At 42.3% G+C, this 19,888-nt stretch overlaps 2 protein-coding genes across 2 annotated transcripts in view; one reads left to right on the top strand and one right to left on the bottom strand.

Moving 5' to 3' along the window:
• The first annotated feature begins 6,364 nt into the window (after positions 1 to 6,364).
• On the top strand, positions 6,365 to 10,647 carry LOC115130560 (T-cell leukemia homeobox protein 3-like). Its single transcript, XM_029661826.2, has 3 exons — positions 6,365 to 6,974; positions 8,228 to 8,462; positions 9,755 to 10,647. Exons 1-3 carry the CDS (start codon positions 6,557 to 6,559, stop codon positions 9,936 to 9,938), a joined length of 837 nt encoding a protein of 278 aa, XP_029517686.1. The 5' UTR covers positions 6,365 to 6,556; the 3' UTR covers positions 9,939 to 10,647.
• The window catches only part of LOC115130561 (Kv channel-interacting protein 1-like), a 32,584-nt gene continuing 23,271 nt past the window's right edge, over positions 10,576 to 19,888 (bottom strand). Inside the window, exons 2-7 of the mRNA XM_029661827.2 lie at positions 18,735 to 18,859; positions 18,533 to 18,602; positions 18,341 to 18,411; positions 18,091 to 18,198; positions 16,344 to 16,511; positions 10,576 to 12,899 (exon numbers count right to left, since the gene is read on the bottom strand). Of these exons, the coding sequence (XP_029517687.1) occupies positions 12,852 to 12,899; positions 16,344 to 16,511; positions 18,091 to 18,198; positions 18,341 to 18,411; positions 18,533 to 18,602; positions 18,735 to 18,859 (590 nt within the window). The 3' untranslated portion in view covers positions 10,576 to 12,851. The remainder of the gene's footprint in view (positions 12,900 to 16,343; positions 16,512 to 18,090; positions 18,199 to 18,340; positions 18,412 to 18,532; positions 18,603 to 18,734; positions 18,860 to 19,888) is intronic.

Below are 19,888 nucleotides of genomic sequence, written 5' to 3'. Positions count from 1 at the left end.
TCAATGGTTGAGGGTGTGTGGTGTGTGTGTGTGTGTGGGGGGGGGGGGGGTCACAGAGATGGGGAGGGGGCAGCTGGATACTCTCCCCACCCCTAGGGGTCCTCACACCAATCAGCAGAGTGCACTGAGAATCAATTAACACCAGTGGGAGGGGGCAGAGGGTACGGACACACACACACACACAGACTCCCCGTCCACACACACACTCTGTCCACACACATGGTCCTGTCCGAGAAAATATCCATCAGAACGCACACATGTGTTGTATGCCAAAAACCACACACACACAGAATTACACATGCTCATAAGCTTGTGTGTGTGTGTGTGTGTGTGTGTGTGTGTGTGTGTGTGTGTGTGTGTGTGTGTGTGTGTGTGTGTGTGTGTGTGTGTGTGTGTGTATATCTCACTCTCCTGGTGTGCCCCGGTCTCTGGTGGTGAGAGGTTGGGGAACAGATTGGGGGTCAGCAGGGGAGGCAGGCCTGGGTCACCCCCATCGTGTGTGTGTGTGTGTGTGTGTGTGTGTGTGTGTGTGTGTGTGTGTGTGTGTGTGTGTGTGTGTGTGTGTGTAGAGAGAGGGGGTACTATAATCACATGGGTGTAAAATGAATATGATAAATGATGTTCACTCCAAATTCACTTATACAGCCATCCTTTTGAATCCACAGGGAGGGAGAGGGAAAATCCCACCGGTCCAGGTGAGACTAGGAAACCTACTTACCTTTCCCTTTCTCTATCCCTCTTTCTCTCTCTCTATCCCTCTTTCTCTCTCTCTCTCCCTCTTTCTCTCTTTTTCTCTCCCTTTCTCTCTCCCTCTTTCTCTCTCTCTCTTTTTCCTTCTCTCTCTCTCTCCCTTTTTCTCTCTCTCTCTCTCCCTTTTTCTCTCTTTCTCTCTCTCTCTCTCTCCCTATCTCTCTCCCTTGTTCTCTCTCTCTCCCTTTTTCTCTCTCTTATCTCTCTCTTTTTCTCTATCTCTCCCTTTTTCTCTCTCCCTCTCTCTCTCTCTTTACATGGTTAAAAAGGCAGACGGCAAAGAACTAGAATGGAATGGGAAGTAAAAAGAGGAGAAAAGTGTGTGGGTTCAACAGGAAAATGATTCTCTCCACTGCTCCACTACCAACAGTATCCAGACCCATCTGTTAACCCATACCACATAGACACGAACGCACACACACACTCTCCTCCTCCCTGCCCTGAGGGAGGGTAAGCTGATAGCCCTGTGCTGGTGTGAGTGACTGGTATTAGTTTCTCCTTCTCTCTCTGATACACACTAATGACGCACCAGGGACTACCTCTGATAAATAATGGGAAATCAATAGAGAAATAGAGCTCCATGATCACTAACATACTATCTCTCTCATTAACATACTACCTCTCACTCACTTACATACTACCTCTCTCTCACTCACTAACATACTATCTCTCTCATTAACAAACTACCTCTCTCTCTCTCACTCACTAACATACTATCTCTCTCATTAACATACTACCTCTCTCTCACTCAGTCACACCTCAGACCAACACGTGTGTGCAGGGAAATATATGAAAGTTTGTGTGTTGTGCGTGTGTGTGTGTGTGTGTGTGTGTGTGTGTGTGTGTGTGTGTGTGTGTGTGTGTGTGTGTGTGTGTGTGTGTGTGTGTGTGTCAGACTGCAGCCTGGGGCAGGACAGGTGGGATTGGTGGCAGTGCAGGCCAGGCGAAGCAGGGGACTGGAGTATCTCCTCTATCAGGGAGGGGAGCACTACGTCTGGTGGCAGCTGGTCCCTCTCCCCCCCCTTCTCCCCTCCACCAGCACCCCGCGGGTAGGCAACAGGAGGGGTGAGGAGGTCAAAAGGCAGAAGAATGGGCAGAACGGCGACACGCAGGATAATCGGCTTTTATGAAGCGCAAAGAACAGAGAGGGCTGGTAAGCGCTGCTCTGACACAATGATACTGAGATGAACACTAATGAATTAACACATTAACACAGGACCAAGGGGCCTGCAGGTCGCCTCAGCTGCTCACACATAAACACACACACACACACACAAATCAAGTCTGACACATCTACACACTCGCTAACGTGCTCACTAATTAATTTCATTAGTCATTTGTCAAGGACAGCCAAATGCATTTTGAAATGTGATGCTTTTTGAAATATTGGGATGTCTGGGTCTAAAAACTATTACAGACAGACAGACAGACAGACAGACAGACAGACAGACAGACAGACAGACAGGCAGGCAGGCAGACAGACAGGCAACAGACAGACAGACAGACAGACAGGCAGGCAGACAGACAGACACTAACCAAAGCCATGTGATACTCATTAATGTGTTAATGCCGATTCTCTTACATCTCAATCTGGTCCATCCTTTTCCTCTCCATCCATCCCTTTAATTCAAGATCGTGTGGTTACCTTCCTGCCCCCCTCCTCCTCTCCCCCTCCCCTTTCTCTTTCTTTCTCGCTGTCTCTGTCTAACCAGCATGAAGAGGCAGACGTGCATTCAACCATCAGACAAATGTTCCACGCACAAACACACACACTCACACACTTGATCTCAGCCAAACCCCATCCTTCCCTTTGTTTTTACAAACCAAGAGCACAACACTCAACAAATATCTCAAAATAAATGCTCAAAATATATACAATAAAACAATCATTTTCATTTTCGGCTTTGTCTTCCAAACCTATTTTAGCCAATAGTAGCCTGCCTACTAAGGACTTTGTGCATGCCCTGTACCCACAAGGGCAAAGCCCTACCACCCCATAGTCCTGTGTTTCATGCTCTAACACAGGCAGGGTTATCCTCGTCCCCAAAGGGACTGGAGATCCCGTTCCACCATCTCCGACCTATTGAATCATCCCACTGAGCATGTCAGCGTGCAACACAATTCCCACACTGGGAACACAATACACTGAGCATGGAAAAGAGCAAACATTCTCTTTCTCTTTCATTGTAAACAGAGATTTATTCTGTCAAGCAGTGTAGGCTAATGTGAAATAGCCCCAATAAATGTTGTATGACTCAAGCTTCATTGATTGCTATAGCTGCCTGTTGCCCAGTAGCCAGCGCCAATGTCTTGGAGCTTAATATGTATATTAAACACTTTAAATATTTCATGAGGACGGCAGGAAAAGAATCGTTAGGAGCGGTAAAGTTTCATTAGCAACTCCATTTGGCTGCGAGGCAATCTCGTCCTCTACCACTGTCGCTTCTATTGCAATAAAACACATCTCTCTAGTCCCCTCTCTCCTTCCTATCCCACACTCATCTCCCCGTTTTCCCTCTCTTTCTACATATCATAATAAAACATTTGTAGATCCTCTTTAAATGCACTATTACTTACGGCTGCCTTTTCATATTCTAACATCACGGGCACTTTAGTGACGACAGAAAAACGCGTCATTCATTATTCAAAAGAAGACGATCACGTCCCTAAGAGAGACAGAAGCCCGCTCGTGAAATTGATAACAGTGGAGACTCGTGCAATAAAAATGGAGCCCGCGGGTGCCACGAGCCCGAACCTCGATTATGCAGATCAAGTGGTAATTTCTCAAACAAATCGCACGCTTTCAGTCTTTTGTTCCCTTTTCTTTGGACTGGAGCAAATCTCTCCAGAGAACCAGAATGCCAGCTGAATAAATTGGCTTTGCAATTTTGCAGGAGAATTGACGTTCTAGCAGAGGGTCATTTAGATGAAGAGAGCTCGCCAAAGTCAAGTGTTACGCCAATTACTCGACTAATAATTATAAGTGTTACAATTATTTTAGCATACTATAGTATTGGCAGAGTTGGTTTTTTGTAACCACTATTATATAATTGTTGTTAAAGGCTTTAACATTTTTGTTCGAAAGTAGGTATATCTACACGGAGTCTTGTTCCCTGATCTGTCTGTGCTCTTGCCAACTCCATTGGTGTCATTGTCAATCAAGCACACTCTTTTTTTATAAAGTTAATATGTATTGTATCCATTTGCGTATTTATTTATTTCTAGTATTTTTATGATTTACTACGGCTATTGTTATTTTATAAACCTAATTGTGATTATAGAATCCATACAGTGAGCCTATGATGCTTATATGTAGTTGCTTGCATGTAGTTTTGTCCTTGAGCTGTTCTTGTCTATTGATGTTCTGTATTATGTCATTCTGTATTATGTTTCATGTTTTGTGTTGGACCCCAGGAAGAGAAGCTGCTGCTTTTCAACAGCTAATTGGGATCCTAATAAAATACCAAAAGCTTTCTCCGCAATTAGTGACATCATGGGTGGTTTTCCGGGGTACATCGGGGCTAATGTGACATAATCTCGGAAAATCTGAGGATTACACAAACTCATTTACACCCACGACCCCTGGACCAACGCTTCCCGGTCCCAGTCCGCTCATTCCATTTCCAGTGGCGCCTAGCCTATGGCACGGTTTCCGCCGCGTTCCAGAATCCACAGTGTAGCAAAAAATACGAAAAATATATAGAAAAAAGCAATGGTATATGCGTACAGATTGTCATATAAATCTAAATCGAATGTATGCAATCTAAAAAATAAATATATATCAAACATATAATTTTATAAACCTATGAACAACATACACAAGGAAAAGTGTTTATGATTTTAATATGACATAGCCTGATAACTATATAGACAGAAGCCTAAATGTGTACGGTCAAATGAGAGTTACTAGAGTCCAATTCTTCCCCATGGAAATATGGCCACCAGCGGGGTCACATATGGCGGGGGAAACTAGCCAATTCTGCCAGTCCGTACTGCTAAATAACCACCTCAAGTTTGAGTTTTTTGATACCTCGTTTATTCGTTTACAGATAACATATGTATTGTAAACTACTTCAAAAGAATTACTACGAAATCATTATTATTCATAGAGAAATTTCCACAGGATGAATCTGAAATCCTTAACGCACGTTTGATAAGAAGAAAAAAACGTTTAATGTTGCGATGGAACAGAATAACCTAATGTGCATTGGTCAAGAAACAAACAACAAGATAACCTCCATTTATTCGTGGAACAAATTTTATCGAGTTGAAATTAATAATGAAAACAGTCTTATTCATTATAGTTACAGTTATCTATGCGTGTCAAAATGTAAACGTATTGCAACTCAAAATATAGGGTTCAATTATAAGCTAATTAATAATAAAATAAAAAAAGTGAAACCTGTGTTGAAAACCTTGGCTATTGTAAATAAGTTAGGTGAAAATGTTAAATAGGTGAAAGACTAGGCCTATACCAGCACTAGAGATGGGGACAGAAACCCATTTCAGCAAGGCTCTAGCCAGGGTTCGAGAAACAGTTCATTGTGTCCGTCTTTTCATTGCGTCTGATGGGCAGCAGGTTCAAGCGACCATGCCGACCCACCACTTCATCTGTACTAGCCCGTGGCCTCGTCACACAATTCCCTTTTATTAACATTTGATGTGGCACAGCGGTGGTATAGTTTAGGCCTTCTAAGGATTTAGAGCATTATTCCTATTATAATTATTAATCCTGGCGTGTGTATGACATAACCCACTGGTTTACTTACAGAGGAGGAGTAAACTGTAGCTGTGAACAGATGCTCGTAATCATAACTGAGAGGTGATGCCTCGCTTATTCTATACCTTAAACCAATGGCCCTAACCAAGGACCACTTCAATCCATGACGAATAGAGAGAAACTCTTGTGTTAATAAAGGCCCTCTCGTGTTTCTCATAGAAAAAAATCTATAATACGACTGAACTGCCTACATTAATCTCCACTACTCCATACTGGTCCGGAGAGAGACGCACAGCCCACAACACACGAAGCGTTATGAACTGTTTTGCCGATCACATATATACCACAGAGAGAGAGAAAAAGGCATACACAATAAAGAGACAAGAGCTATTGAGATAATCAAGGATAAAAAACGGAATATTATACAAATAGGAAAGGCAATAGGAAATATAAATATAGGTAGGCCTAAGTGTTGCAACACTTGTCTATTATTTCAGTTCAATGGAAATATTATATTACAGCATACTGCATTTCCATGGAGACCGGGACAATGGTTACAAAATAGAGATTAGAAAACATGGACTCGGATCACCCTTTGAAAACCTGTAAACCCACAATGTCAAGTGAAGGATTGTCCAAACAGGTCAAATTAAAAGGTTTGGAAATCGATGATCTGATATGGCACTAAATTGACCAACTCTGAGAGCTAGGAAGGAGTATGGTGCCAAGTGATACCCACCATGCTTCAATCAGTCATTAAAATGACAACCAATGAACAGTCAAGGCGTTGACAGCATCAACCAATAGAATCACGGGAATGGGGCTTTTGGGGGGAAACAGCAAGACCAAGATGTTTTGACGCAGGGAGTAGAGCGTCATAGACGTCTCCAAACGCACATCAAACTTCCACTGGCGCTCCCGAGGATGATCTGAAGGAGGCCTTTCCGAAGTTGCAGACGGTCGGATTTTGAAAGGAAGATGACATTGGAGCCAACGGCATCTTCTCTTTGGCACAAACCGGCCGTTTAACCTCGTAATTTAATTTCCATCCAGTCCAGCCATCCCACAGTCTATTGAAAGGTGAGGATGGAGCGCGCACCCAGCGCCCCAAGTCCTCCTCCCAAAGCGGCCCAGCACGAACCCATCAGCTTCGGTATCGACCAGATACTCAGTAGCGGTGCTGACTCAGAGACCGGACGGACCAGCAGCAGATACGGTTCGGATACAAGCAGTGGAGACGGTTACCGTTTGGGAAGCCCAACTGGAGGGAGCGCTGCCTCCTACACTGCGCTGTCCATCTCCCTCTCCGGCATGGTACCACAGTTAGAGGACCCTGGTTTGTACGGAGTGAACTGTAGCCTGGGTAGCAGAGGAGTGATCCGGGTGCCTGCTCACAGACCGTTGACTACCTCCGGGCCGCCGCACTTGATGAGCGCTGTACCCGGGTATGGAGGCCTGTGTTACCCGTGGGTCGGGAATAGGTTCGCCAAGGAAAGGTTATCAGGTAACTTTCCGATAGAACCCTTAGCATCAAATAATGTTATTGAAAAAAAAAATACACAATTTCATGCGCAGTGATTTCGGTTATCTATGTTCCCCGTAATGGCAATTTTACTTTCAATGTGTTCAAAACAGCTTAGCTTACAATAAGCGTGCAATAAGCTTAGAAAACGTGAAAAGACTAATAACAACGAGAAAAATACAGCAATAAACATTGAAATAATAAAGATGATGTGATCAATAAAATAACAAGGCACATTAATTCAATCTTCAACCTTTTATGCATACCAAAAAAATAATGTAGACTTACATTTTTATTAATGTAGTCATTTAGCAGACTCGGCCCAGGCAATATTACTGAAATGGTAGCCTGTTTCATTATTTCTCTTAATCATTTAGCCAATGTGAATATTACAATACTTAGCCTATACAATAGCAACGAAAATCACACAAATATTGAATTGGTCTATCAAATTGGCCTTTCGAAACGAAATGAGTGAGAAAAATCTCAAACAAATAATTTGGTGCTAGAAGACCCTAAGCCCTAACTGGAGGTCAATGAAAATGGAGGCATTTAAAGAGAGATAAAATCAAATATAAACATGCTATTTTGGTGGATTCTTACAATGCAATTTCAATCAATTATATGCTACAAATTAAAAAGCTATTAATTAACATACCACGTGAAATAGGAAAACATAATAAACAATAACATTGTAGCAATTATGTTGGGAGTCATTATTTTCCACAACGATTTTTTTTCGCCATAATTCACACCCAACAGTTTAGACAAAGATATATGAAAAACTCGAAAACATTCTCGCCAAGAGTGGTCTCACATAGTTTGAATTCTAGGCCATAATACTATTGATTTATTTACATTTGTTATGTTCCAATTCGGCACCCAGAACTGAAGCCAAAATTATTCACTCCCTGTATTTACTAGGCTATTTCATGTGATTGTTTGTTCACGCTAGAGGAGGCAAGCCTAACTTCAATAGCCAGACAGCAATAATATCTTTATCCACAGAAAATAACCGGATAAAACAGAACTGCTCGGTTTTATTCAGACGCCAAATTAACCTATATAATAAATATTCAAGACATTTATAGGCGAACCTTTGTTTTCGGGTGAGGATTATGTAGGCCTACTACCAAACCTTATCAACTGTACAACAATGTTGGAGGCAATTTACGCACTTTTCCACTGCGTAAACTCAACCTCCAGTCTGTCTGTCTTTCTGCTCTCTCCATCAGCTCTCGTGCCATTTACGGTGACCAGGCGAATAGGTCATCCATACCAGAACCGCACGCCGCCCAAACGGAAAAAGCCTCGGACATCGTTCTCCCGTGTGCAGATTTGTGAGTTGGAGAAGCGCTTCCACCGGCAGAAGTACCTCGCGAGCGCCGAGCGGGCCACCCTTGCCAAGAGCCTGAAGATGACGGACGCGCAAGTCAAGACCTGGTTCCAGAACCGACGGACAAAATGGAGGTCAGTTGATCCATGAGCTTAACTGTTTACTCAAACCTTGTGTTGACCTCATATAGAGGGACAGAGGCGCAACTTTGGTTTCAGAAGTGGGGGGGACATAATTATAATTATTATATATTTTTTTAATTCAGTTGGATAAACACTCCAAACAGCCTACCCGACCACTCGGAGGCATCCGCATGGTCCTAAAACACACCGTTGCCTCGTTTTGTATCACACATAAAATTGGGGGGACCAAAAATGCAATGTCCCCCTTCACCAGTGAAGTTGCGCCCATGGAGATGGATACAGGGCTCTAGTGCCCAAAAGCCTGTTTTAGCATGGGCAGGCCATTGATGACTTTCCCCGTTTTGAAGTAGTCAACTGGCTTCCTATGGGTTCAGGAATGATCACATGATTGATTCCATCCGGGTCATCAGGAGGGATCAGCCAATGAATTACACTAGTGAGCAAACATTCCACAACTGCAGGTGGCACTAAATCGTCAAACTTGACTTTACACCTTTTCAAACAGCACACTACAGCTGACAGTATGCACCTTTTCAAACAGCACACTACAGCTGACAGTATGCACCTTTTCAAACAGCACACTACAGCTGACAGTATGCACCTTTTCAGTTTCTTTGCCAAGTCATAGAAGTAGTAGAAGATGAAAAGTGACTACTTCAAAATAGACATGGCCTCAATGGCGCTGCCCATGCTCTCACAGACACCATAAATACGATGTGATGTATATCTAAATCTATGGTTTACCTCTTCGTTTGACATGTTTTCAAATCTCATTCACCAGTCACTTCCGCTCATGTGCAATTAGTCTGGGGAGGAGGTTAGTTTTAGCTAGGCCTTAATGGGGGACTAATCATTTTTTGGGTTGTGTGAATGTGTAATTGCAGAGGATTTTAAACTAAAGGCAAACAGACGCAGGATGTTCTTACCATCATGTTTTTTCCTGGCACTGATTTCTATTCCTGGTTCTGCTGGTGGTAGGCCTACAGGATATTCCCATCGTTTTTTGGGAAGAAACATTTGGGATCTACCAGCTGGTTCCAGTTGCCTAGTGTGCTTATTATGGGCTTGTTCAGGAGAGTCGCTATGATCTATGTACTGTGAAGCCAATTTTTTACACTTGTGTTATAAGACAAAATAAGCTGTAGATGCATATGGAAAGTTGAGGGGATTTATAAATGTCCACTATAGGCTACCTAAGTTTGACCATTGCTGAATGTCAACATATAAGTATGCTTTGTTCATAATTCAATTTTATGCAATTAATCTCTCTCTCTCTCTCTCAGGAGACAGACAGCGGAGGAAAGGGAGGCTGAGCGTCAACAGGCCAATCGGCTGATCCTGCAACTGCAGGCCGACGCCCTCCACAAGTCCCTCGGCGAATCAGCAGGCTCCGACCCACTGTGCTCACATAACTCCTCCCTGTACGCCCTGCAGAACATGCAGCCCTGGGCCGAGGAGAGGGAGTAGGAGGAAGTCTACCCCCAACCGCTGTTCCAGGGTCACACATTTGTTCATCCGTCCAATTGGGGTGATCTGATCTGATCCTAGATGATTTGTTGGTGCCAAAATGGAGGGTATGGACAGTGTGATGCCCCTTTGAGATTGTGTAGAGACTAGGGGTCTGATAGGACCACACCCTCAACCTGAATGAATGACTGCACTGTCGACATTACACAAGCACCGTTACCAGTTTCCGCAAGTGTTTTTACCCCTATCTGGCCTTATGTCACATTCCACACTGTGTCTCTATGGCTAAAGACTGAGGTTGTAGACTAAAATTGACAGGGAAGGATAGGAGGAGGAGTGTGTGTAAGGTAGGGGGGTATATAGAGGGAGGAATTGGACAGGGGGGGCAGAAGGATGCATGTCATGTTGGTAATGAAACTAAAACATCCTCTAAAGTTTCATTTGTGACACATTTCCTAATAGGATGTAAATGTTTCATAATTTGTACTTAGGATGTATACATATGTAAATAACGATATAAACTCTTCACTTGAGATCATTTTGTTCATGTTTTTTTGTGACATAGAGACATGAATGGAAAGCTTTAATTGCTCACAGCCTCTCCCCCTTGCTAAAGAAGACACTTCAAAAAGGTCACTACTTTCTTTGAAAAGTTTATTGTTAAATATCATTTTGTACAACATTTCAATATACACTGATGTGATTTTTTTCCTTCCCCTTTCTGTCTGTCATCCTCTCTGTGCTTTGCTGATCATGAAATTAATCTTGATATTGTATAAAAGTATAGGTGAAGGTAAGGTAATAGGGGACTGTGAAATAAGGGATTCTGTGTTTTGTTGTCAGTAAGTCTTCACATTGATTAGGCTATTGTCATCACCACCCATGTCATGGCTTTCATTCCTGTATTCTCAGTGACAAGCTCTCTCTCTCTCTCTCTCTCTCTCTCTCTCTCTCTCTCTCTCTCTCTCTCTCAGAGTTGTTACTGCACAGGATACCATGCACACACCCATATTGGCACAAAACAAGCATAAGAATACACTTCAAAATAGTGCTGAGCGAATAGCGCTTTTTGAGGTCGGTTCAGTTTTGGTTTTTGAAAAATAATCGCGGTTTTCTTATTTTTTTACAATAAATGCATTGTTCAATGTTCAATGTTCAATGCTGTAACAACAATGAATAAAATAATTGATGGTAATGAGTGACAGCCTATTACTATCAGTTATTAGGCTCTAAACCATAATTTATTCACATAACTTTACTTACAGTAAATTAAATATTTTGGTTATGTATATTACATATTTGTTTTTAGTATGATGACACTAAGATATGCAATTACTGCATATCACTTATTAACAAACCATCCCTTGTTCACATTACTTTAATAAAATATTTCAGTTGTTGTGTATATTTTTTAAAATTTCATTTGATGACTTAATATTTTATTACAAGTCATCATCTCATCTCTGCTTAGGCTGTAGCTGCCAGCCAGCCATCCATCTCTGTTCTCCCAGAGTCATCCTTCCAGATAGGAGGCTTACATAGCTGGTTAGCTGCCTGCTGTCTGATGAAATCACATTTGAAGTAGTTCTATAAAGTAGACAAAGGCATAATTTTAACACTGCTAAATAACAACTATCAATCAATTAGATGCATTGTCGGGTAGAGATACATAAGCAACCGGATTCTAGCCCTCTCCTATCTCTCTGTGTCTGTCTGTCGGGCCACACAGGCTTGCCCGGCAAAGAACCAATGAGAACAGGAGGCAGCTAGCTGTAGGCAATGGATTCTGGTCAATGTAGTTCATTACCACGTTTTCGGCGCTTAACTCTGATGAGCTGGACAACATGTCCCAGAGAGAAATCTCTCTAGAGAAATGGCACAAATGGTGCACAACTAAATGGAATTCAAATAATGGAACCGATGTCCGTCAATTAGTTATTTACAAACTGAAAATAAACCAACATTTCGGTTATTCGCTCAGCACTACTTCAAAATTGCCATAGGCCACAGAACATTCACTCCAGGCTCTGTGGGTGGGAATATCATCTGGCCAGATTGACAGACAAAGAGGCAGATGAACGGAGCTCAGTGCAGACAGAAAGATAGAAGCCAAAAACACAATGACACAAGGCACCACAACACAAAAAACATTGACTAACCCGAACACACATACAGTAGGAGTGCTGCATTTAGCGGGGTTAGGACCGACTTTAAATGTATATTTCTTAAATATGTTGCGGTCAAATACAGATCACATGAATTCTACAAATGAAAATGTACAGGAAATGTCCTCAATTTGCATCTGTAAACTGTATTTGTGGTGAAATTGAGGCCAGGATTCAATCCAAGGAGTTTTATAGAGCAGCGCACTGACTGTCGACAGTGCAACTTTTTAGGGCAACTTCCCCGACGTTCAAAGAGCTCGCTCTATAGTGCACCTCGGATTGAATCCCGGCCTGACACCGTGTAGGTATGTGTGTATGTCTCTATAATGTCAGTACGTCAATTAACAGGTGTTATATACACTCTCTGGGAGAACAGTAACCATAACAACGACGACAACATCAACAGAACAAGACTGAGAGAGTTCGGACCAAGGGTGAAAGATTACAGGGTCACAGGAAGATCAAAAACAGGTACAAGGGGTCAGAGGTCAGTGGGAGGGGTTATAACCCAGCCCGTTGATTGGTCACTGCCATTGTAACGTGACGGTGAGACACTGTGCCACACGGCAGATGCATATAGCTGTTGCTGGGCGGCCAGTGTTGAGTACCTCTCATAACCATGCTGACAGCAAAGTTTATGTGTGTCCCTTTTTGCCATTAAATGGTGGGCTGCTCTTTCTTCTCACAGTTCAAAGGTCTTTCCTATCTCTCTTTCATTTCCCCTCTGTGTCTCTTTTGTCTGTTTCATTTATATGACGTTTTCGAAAAGCTGCAGGGACCTCATGATGTTTTCATCCTGGGGAAGAAAGTATGAAAAAAAAGGAGAAAGCTGATCATGAGGGAAAAAACAGTAACACCTCTGAACTTGCACATACACAGTGGTGGAACAAGTACCCAACTCTTCTACTTGAGTAAAATTAAAAAATATCTTCATAGAAAATGACTCAAGTAAAAGTAAAAGTCACCCAGTAAAATTTTACACGAGTAAAAGTCTAAAAATATTTGTTTTAAAATATACTTAAGTATCAAAAGTAAAAGTATAAATCATTTCAAATTCCTTATATTAAACAAACCTGATGGCACCATTTTCTTGTTTTTTAATTTATGGAAAGCCTGACATAATTTACAAACGAAGCATGTGTGTTTAGTGAGTCCACCAGATCAGAGTTAGTAGGGATGACCAGGGATGTTCAGTAACTGAACAACTGTTGATAAGTGCTTGAATTTGACTATTTTTCTGTCCTGCTAAGCATTCAAAATGTAACGAGTACTTTCGTGTGTCAAGGAAAATGTATCGAGTAAAAAGTACAATATTTTCTTAAGGCATGTAAGTGAAGTAAAAGTATTCAAAAATATAAATAGTTAAGTAAAGTACAGATAGCACAAAAAAACAACTTAACTAGTACTTTAAAATATCTTTACACTACTGCACATACTGTACAGTGCTCAGTGTAGTACTCTGACTGTATCACATAAGTACCACTAGGTGGCAACGAAGACTGAGAAGAGGTTATAAATGAAAATGTCTTACTCAGGCAGTTTAAAATAGAGTACCACTTTATGAGTCATAATACCCCAAAAGCCTAGCGGTCAAACAAGGAAATGGTTCCAATAATATTTCCACCATTCATTTTTCCCATGCGCGATTTTAGAAACACTTAAAATAAGGGCTGTGTTTCGTGTAGGCTTACCCGGGTGTGACGTTTACATTTCGTGTACATTTCGTGTACATTTCTCTAGGACAAGGTAACTTCTATCAACACATTTGCCCGTATTTACCCCCCGAAAATCAAACACTAATTAGCTGTTAATGTGACAATCATAAAAAACTACAAATGATGAGCTGTGGGGGCCCAATGCGCCTGACATCAATGTCCACATTTTCATTGAATAAATCATTTTGACAGTAACCTTCCAAAAATTCATTCATAAACCTTGTTTTAACTGACATATGTACTCGGAAGCTAAATGTTTGTTTCTTGGGCTTCGGGTATGTGACTGAAAAAGTGCCCTAGGTCTTGAAAAATAGTGCAATGAGTGGCGCTTACTCAGGTCTTCAAAGGAGCATATCAGACCGAGAGCCTAATGCTTCTTGGGTAGTTCTTTATGAGTTTTATTTTACAAAATAATCTCTCCGCAGAAGCAACAAAACTGCTTGAAAAGCATAACAACATCAGGAAAACTGGGTTGAAGGGAGTGGTGCTTCAAATACAGCAGTTTCGCAATCGTCCCTTATCACTGGTATATCTTGGCGTGCATTATTCAAGAATACGTTTACATTGTGTGCAGCGCCATGAACATACAATGCACAATGTCTCAATGTCCGGCCCTGCAACCTGGACCTACAGGCCATGGTGAATACATTTGCTCACAAAAATGCAAGGCAACGCAGTCACATGCTGTAGCTACTATAGGCCTCTACGTGAAAAAGAGAGACAAGCACAGACACAAATAGACTTTATTCTAAGAGAAACAAAGAGAAAAAGAAAGACACAGAGAGAGAGAGAAAGCAAGGAGGACTTCAGCGGACCAGGGGAGTCTCTCAAATTGGCTTTAATTTCATCGAATTTGATTCAATTTAATTTACCTTGAATACCGCAGCCCATTTGTGTAGGCTATTAGCCAGACAGAACCCACTGAGCTCAACAACAAACAATGGCTGAATTTATCCTCAAGCCAAGTACTTTTTTCTTAATTGTAAGGCTGTTTGATGTGTAATTTTGATTTTAAAACGTGTATATAAATAGCAACTAAATGCGGTATCTAGCTATAGACAGTACACTGCATAATGAAAGCGTCCCTAGTAAGCTAGTGTTTTGAAGGTGGACTGACTGTATTATTTGGAATGAATAGACTGGCTTCAAGCATAACAACTTTCTATCCAAGCTGGGAGAGAGCCCGAGGATGGCTCATGTCATGCAGGTTCCGGCAGGCTATACAGGACAATTGATTTTTTTTTTAATCAATTGGTAGCTGTCGCATCAAACATTTATTTTACAATCTGCCCTGTTAAAATGTCCAACTTTAATTACTGAACAAGCAATTACATTATTGCCACCAGCCAGCAGTCTACTGTAAACGGCAGCATTTCGACACCATGTACAGCTTTAATGAAATGTTAGGCTTAACATGAGAAAATTACAACCAAATAGGCCTACCAATAAACATTTATCCATTAGCTAAAGCACAGCTATAGGCTCATATGCCCTGGGTCCAGAGAAAGCATGTCATCGATCCAATAGGCAGCCGCATAGACATGTAGCTATTTCAGCACCATGGACAGTGATCGGTAGTCTATAGTTTGTGAGTTCCTGTCCGGCTGATGCGGTAAAAAAAAAATTGTGTGGGGGGGGGGGGGGATCCAACCTTGCATGGATCCAGAGAAAACTGCATTATGGCAGTGGTGTGAGACCAATGGCTCTGGTCTACTTACTGTCCCCTCCCTGCTCTCTCCATCCGCCCCACCCGAGCTGAACAAATGAGGGAATGGGGTGTCTCGCTTTCTCTGCGGTCTCTGGTAAAGAGTAAAGACCAACAGCAGGGAGAAATGATAGTGTAGGATTATTATAGAAGTTATATTATTTTCTAAGTCACTGTTGTGTAGTTCTAAAATAACTAACTACACAAAAGTGTTTGGAATTGTAATGATAATTGATTATCGACTACCTTACTCTATTCTGATTGGTCAGATGTTTGTTGATGGTTAGAAGGGTACAGGAAATAGTTGAGTTGAAGAGTGCTGGCCGCGAAAAAGGTCAGTTGATCATCACATTTGCATAAGAGTAGTCAGTCTCCATCCAGGGTTCGTTTACATAGAGAGTGATCAACCCACCATCTAAAACCCTCAAACTACAATACTATTATACAGGATTAAGTGGGAGGGATGTTTAATGATCAAATCAAATTTTATTTGGTAAAAGTGACTAGGCAATCAGGATAGATAATAAACAGAGTAGCAGCAGCATATGTGTGTGTGTGTGTGTGTGTGTGTGTGTGTGTGTGTGTGTGTGTGTGTGTGTGTGTGTGTGTGTGTGTGTGTGTGTGTGTGTGTGTGTGTGTGTGTGTGTGTGTGTGTGTGTGTGTGTGTGTCAATATGCATGTGTGTGTGTATTTTGTGTGTGAGCATATGCAGTGTGTGTGTGTGTGTGTGTGTGTGTGTGTTGGAGTGTCCATGGCAGTGTGTGTGAGTGTGTGTATAGAGCCAGTGATAATCATAGAAGTCCAGAGAACTCCAGTTTACCTCCTGGCAGGACAGAATGAACTCATCCAGAGTGACTACTCCATCTCTGTTCTTGTCCATCTTCTGGAAGAAAGCATCCACATGTTGTTTGGGAGTGTCTGTCTTCAGGGCAGGGTAGGTGTACTTCCCCATCATGTCATATATCGCTCTGACGATGTCTGTCATCTCCTGTAACACACACAAAAGCACAGTTTGTCTGTCAGTGGATGTCGAATGTGAAACAAACACACTTTTATTTAGAAATGTACTACACATGTATTTATTTTATTTGATTGAACCTTTATTTAACTAGGCAAGTCAGCTAAGAACAAATTCTTATTTACAATGAAGGTCAAAAGGCCTTCTGCGGGGACGGGGCTGGGATTTAAAATTAAAATTAAAATATTTAAATATAGGACAAAACACACGTCATTACAAGAGAGACAACACAACATTACATAATGTGAGACCTAAGACAACAACATAGCAAGGCAGCAACACATGACAACACAGCGTGGGAGCAATACAACATGACAACAACATGGTAGCAACACAACATGGTAGCCGCACAAAACATAGTACAAACATTATTGGACACAGACAACAGCACCAAGGGCAAGAAGGTAGAGACAACAATACATCACGCAAAGCAGTCTCAACTGTCAGTAAGAGTGTCCATGATTGAGTCTTTGAATGAAGAGATTGAGATAAAACTGTCCAGTTTGAGTGTTTGTTGCAGCTCGTTCCAGTTGCTAGCTGCAGCAAACTGAAAATATGGGCGACCCAGGGATGTGTGTGCTTTGGGGACCTTTAACAGAATGTGACTGGCAGAACGGGTGTTGTATGTGGAGAATGAGGGCTGCAGTAGATATCTCAGATAGGGGTGAGTGAGGCCGAAGAGGATTTTATAAATAAGCATCAACCAGTGGGTCTTGCGACGGGTATACAGAGATGACCAGTTTACAGAGGAGTATAGAGTACAGTGATGTGTCCTATAAGGAGCATTGGTGGCAAATCTGATGGCCGAATGGTAAAGAACATCTAGCCGCTCGAGAGCACCCTTACCTGCCGATCTATAAATTACGTCTCCGTAATCTAGCATGGGTAGGATGGTCATCTGAATCGGAGTTAGTTTGCCAGCTGGGGTGAAAGAGGAGCGATTACTATAGCGGAAACCATGTCTAGATTTAACTTTAGCCTGCAGCTTTGATATGTGCTGAGAGAAGGACAGTGTACTGTCTAGCCATACTCCCAAGTACTTGTATGAGTACTTGTATGAGGTGACTACCTCCAGCTGAGTATAACACTGTATCATCTACATACAAATGGATGAGAGAGCTTCTTACTGCCTGAGCTATGTACTCCCTTGGTGACAAGCAATGGCTGAGACAGCAGATTTTCTGACTTTGTACACCGCACTCTTTAAGAAAGGTAGTTAGCGAACCAGGCCAAAGATCCCTCAGAGACACCAATACTCCTTAGCCAGCCCACAAGAATGGAATGGTCTACCGTATCAAAAGCTTTGGTCAAGTCAATAAAAATAGCAGCACAACATTGCTTAGAATCAAGAACAATGGTGACATCACTGAGGACCTTCAAGGTTGCAGTGACACATAACCTGAGCGGAAACCAGATTGCATACCAGAGAGAATACTGTAGACATCAAGAAAGCCAGTCATAAACTGTATGCTGTACCCACTTGCATGTGCACCTCACACACACACACACACACACACACACACACACATACACACACACACACAAACACCTCCTTGTTGATGTAGCCATCTCTGTTTATGTCATACAGGTTGAAAGTCCACGTCAACTTCTCCCTCACTGATCCCCTCAGTAAGATGGACAGAGCCATGACAAAGTCCTGGAGGAGGGAGAGAACGAGACACGGTCACAGGGAGAACAAGAGGAAGAGTGATCCAGCATGGAATGCACGATGGTTAACAGATCAGAGGATCGTGAGGGAGGGGGAGGGGGGATTTGAGACACGGTAGAGGAATGTTAACCTCAAACTTGATGGATCCGCTGTGTGCTGAGTCAAAGGCGTCGAACAGGTAGTGTGCGTAGGAACTGGCATCTGAAGAGCATTGGAGAGAAGAGAGATTCATGTCACTCTTTATGGGCTTACAGAACACAACCACTACACAACTCAACACCTTTACAAGTTATGGAGACACGTAAACAAACTCATTTCTTACCTCCATGGGGAAAGAACTGGGCGTATATCTGTTTGAAGGTGTCCTCGTTCACCACCCCACTAGGGCACTCCTACGGTGGAAATAGAAAGAAAGACGGAGAGACAAAAAGAGAGAGAGAGAGATCAGCCACAGAGAGACATTGGTGATGGACAGTGATGACGTGATGGAGAAATGGAATGATAAGTACAAACTGACTACATACGTTTTTGAAGCCACGGTAAAGGACTTGTAGCTCTCTCTTGCTGAAGTTGCTCTGAGCCTCCAGTTTATCCAGCCCTTCTGGCCGATGACACACAATGCTCATCTCAAAATCATCATCAATTTTATCTGGAGAGAGAGACGTACATACCGTAGATATGAGATTTTCGCAAAAGGTTGCATTTTCATCAGCCATGGAAAATAGAAATAGGAAGGGAGAGAGAGAGAGAGAGAGGGGGGAAGTATAGAGTGGTTCAGGTAAGAGAGGGCACAATAGGACAGTGGGAGAGATGGAGCAGAGAGAAAAAGAGAGACAGGAGGGTAGAGAGAGTGACCTCAGTGACCTGATCATTAACAATTCATTACTGCCTCTGCCAGAGGGGAGGGGACCAGAGGACGGACAGACGGGCACAGGCGCACACACACTCCTCCAGGCCATTTGGTTTCATCCTGGTGGCAGAGCTGTCTCTGTCAGTGTCTCATTAGTGAGGGGGTAGAGAGTGCTGACTCCAGCCCGAGGTGAGGTAATTCAGACACAACTCACCTGGGAAGCCAAGTGACACTTACGTTACAGGCGTTCTGACAGATGCACTGTTCAATGGTACCGTACTGTCACACATGCACTGACACACAAAACCAGCCTCACACAGAGCTAGGGTTGCAAAGCTACTGGTATTTTACCAAAGTTACTGGAATCTGCAGTAATTTGGGTAATTAACAGCAAATCTATGGCAATCTATCGTAACTTTGATAATGTATACTAACTATACTACTTTTGTTAACCTAAAACATTTATTCATGTGCAGTATTCCTTTTTTGGGCCTGCTTTAAATTATGTACGGCTTATAACGGCTTCAAAAAGCCTTCATAAACACTACTTAAATGTGTGACAAATCATCTATAACCATATGTCATGCTTTATAAAGGGTTCATAAATGTGGCATAACTGTGGGACATGATTCCCAATGTCAAATGTGACATAACCCACTATGTCAAATGTGACATAAACCTGTGCTTTATAAAGGGTGACATAACCGCCACTTAATAAAGGCCTTATAAATCATATTCAATAGAGGCTTCACAAAGCATTTCTAACCCTGTCATGTATCTTGGTAGAGCATTGCAACGCCAGGATATTGGGTTCAATTCTCGGGACCA

This window comes from Oncorhynchus nerka, linkage group LG6 (genome assembly GCF_034236695.1).
Source record: "Oncorhynchus nerka isolate Pitt River linkage group LG6, Oner_Uvic_2.0, whole genome shotgun sequence".
In the NCBI taxonomy this organism is placed as follows: domain Eukaryota; kingdom Metazoa; phylum Chordata; class Actinopteri; order Salmoniformes; family Salmonidae; genus Oncorhynchus; species Oncorhynchus nerka.
The sequence above is the reverse complement of the archived record's forward strand: the minus strand, read 5'-3'. Positions and strand labels throughout refer to the sequence as shown.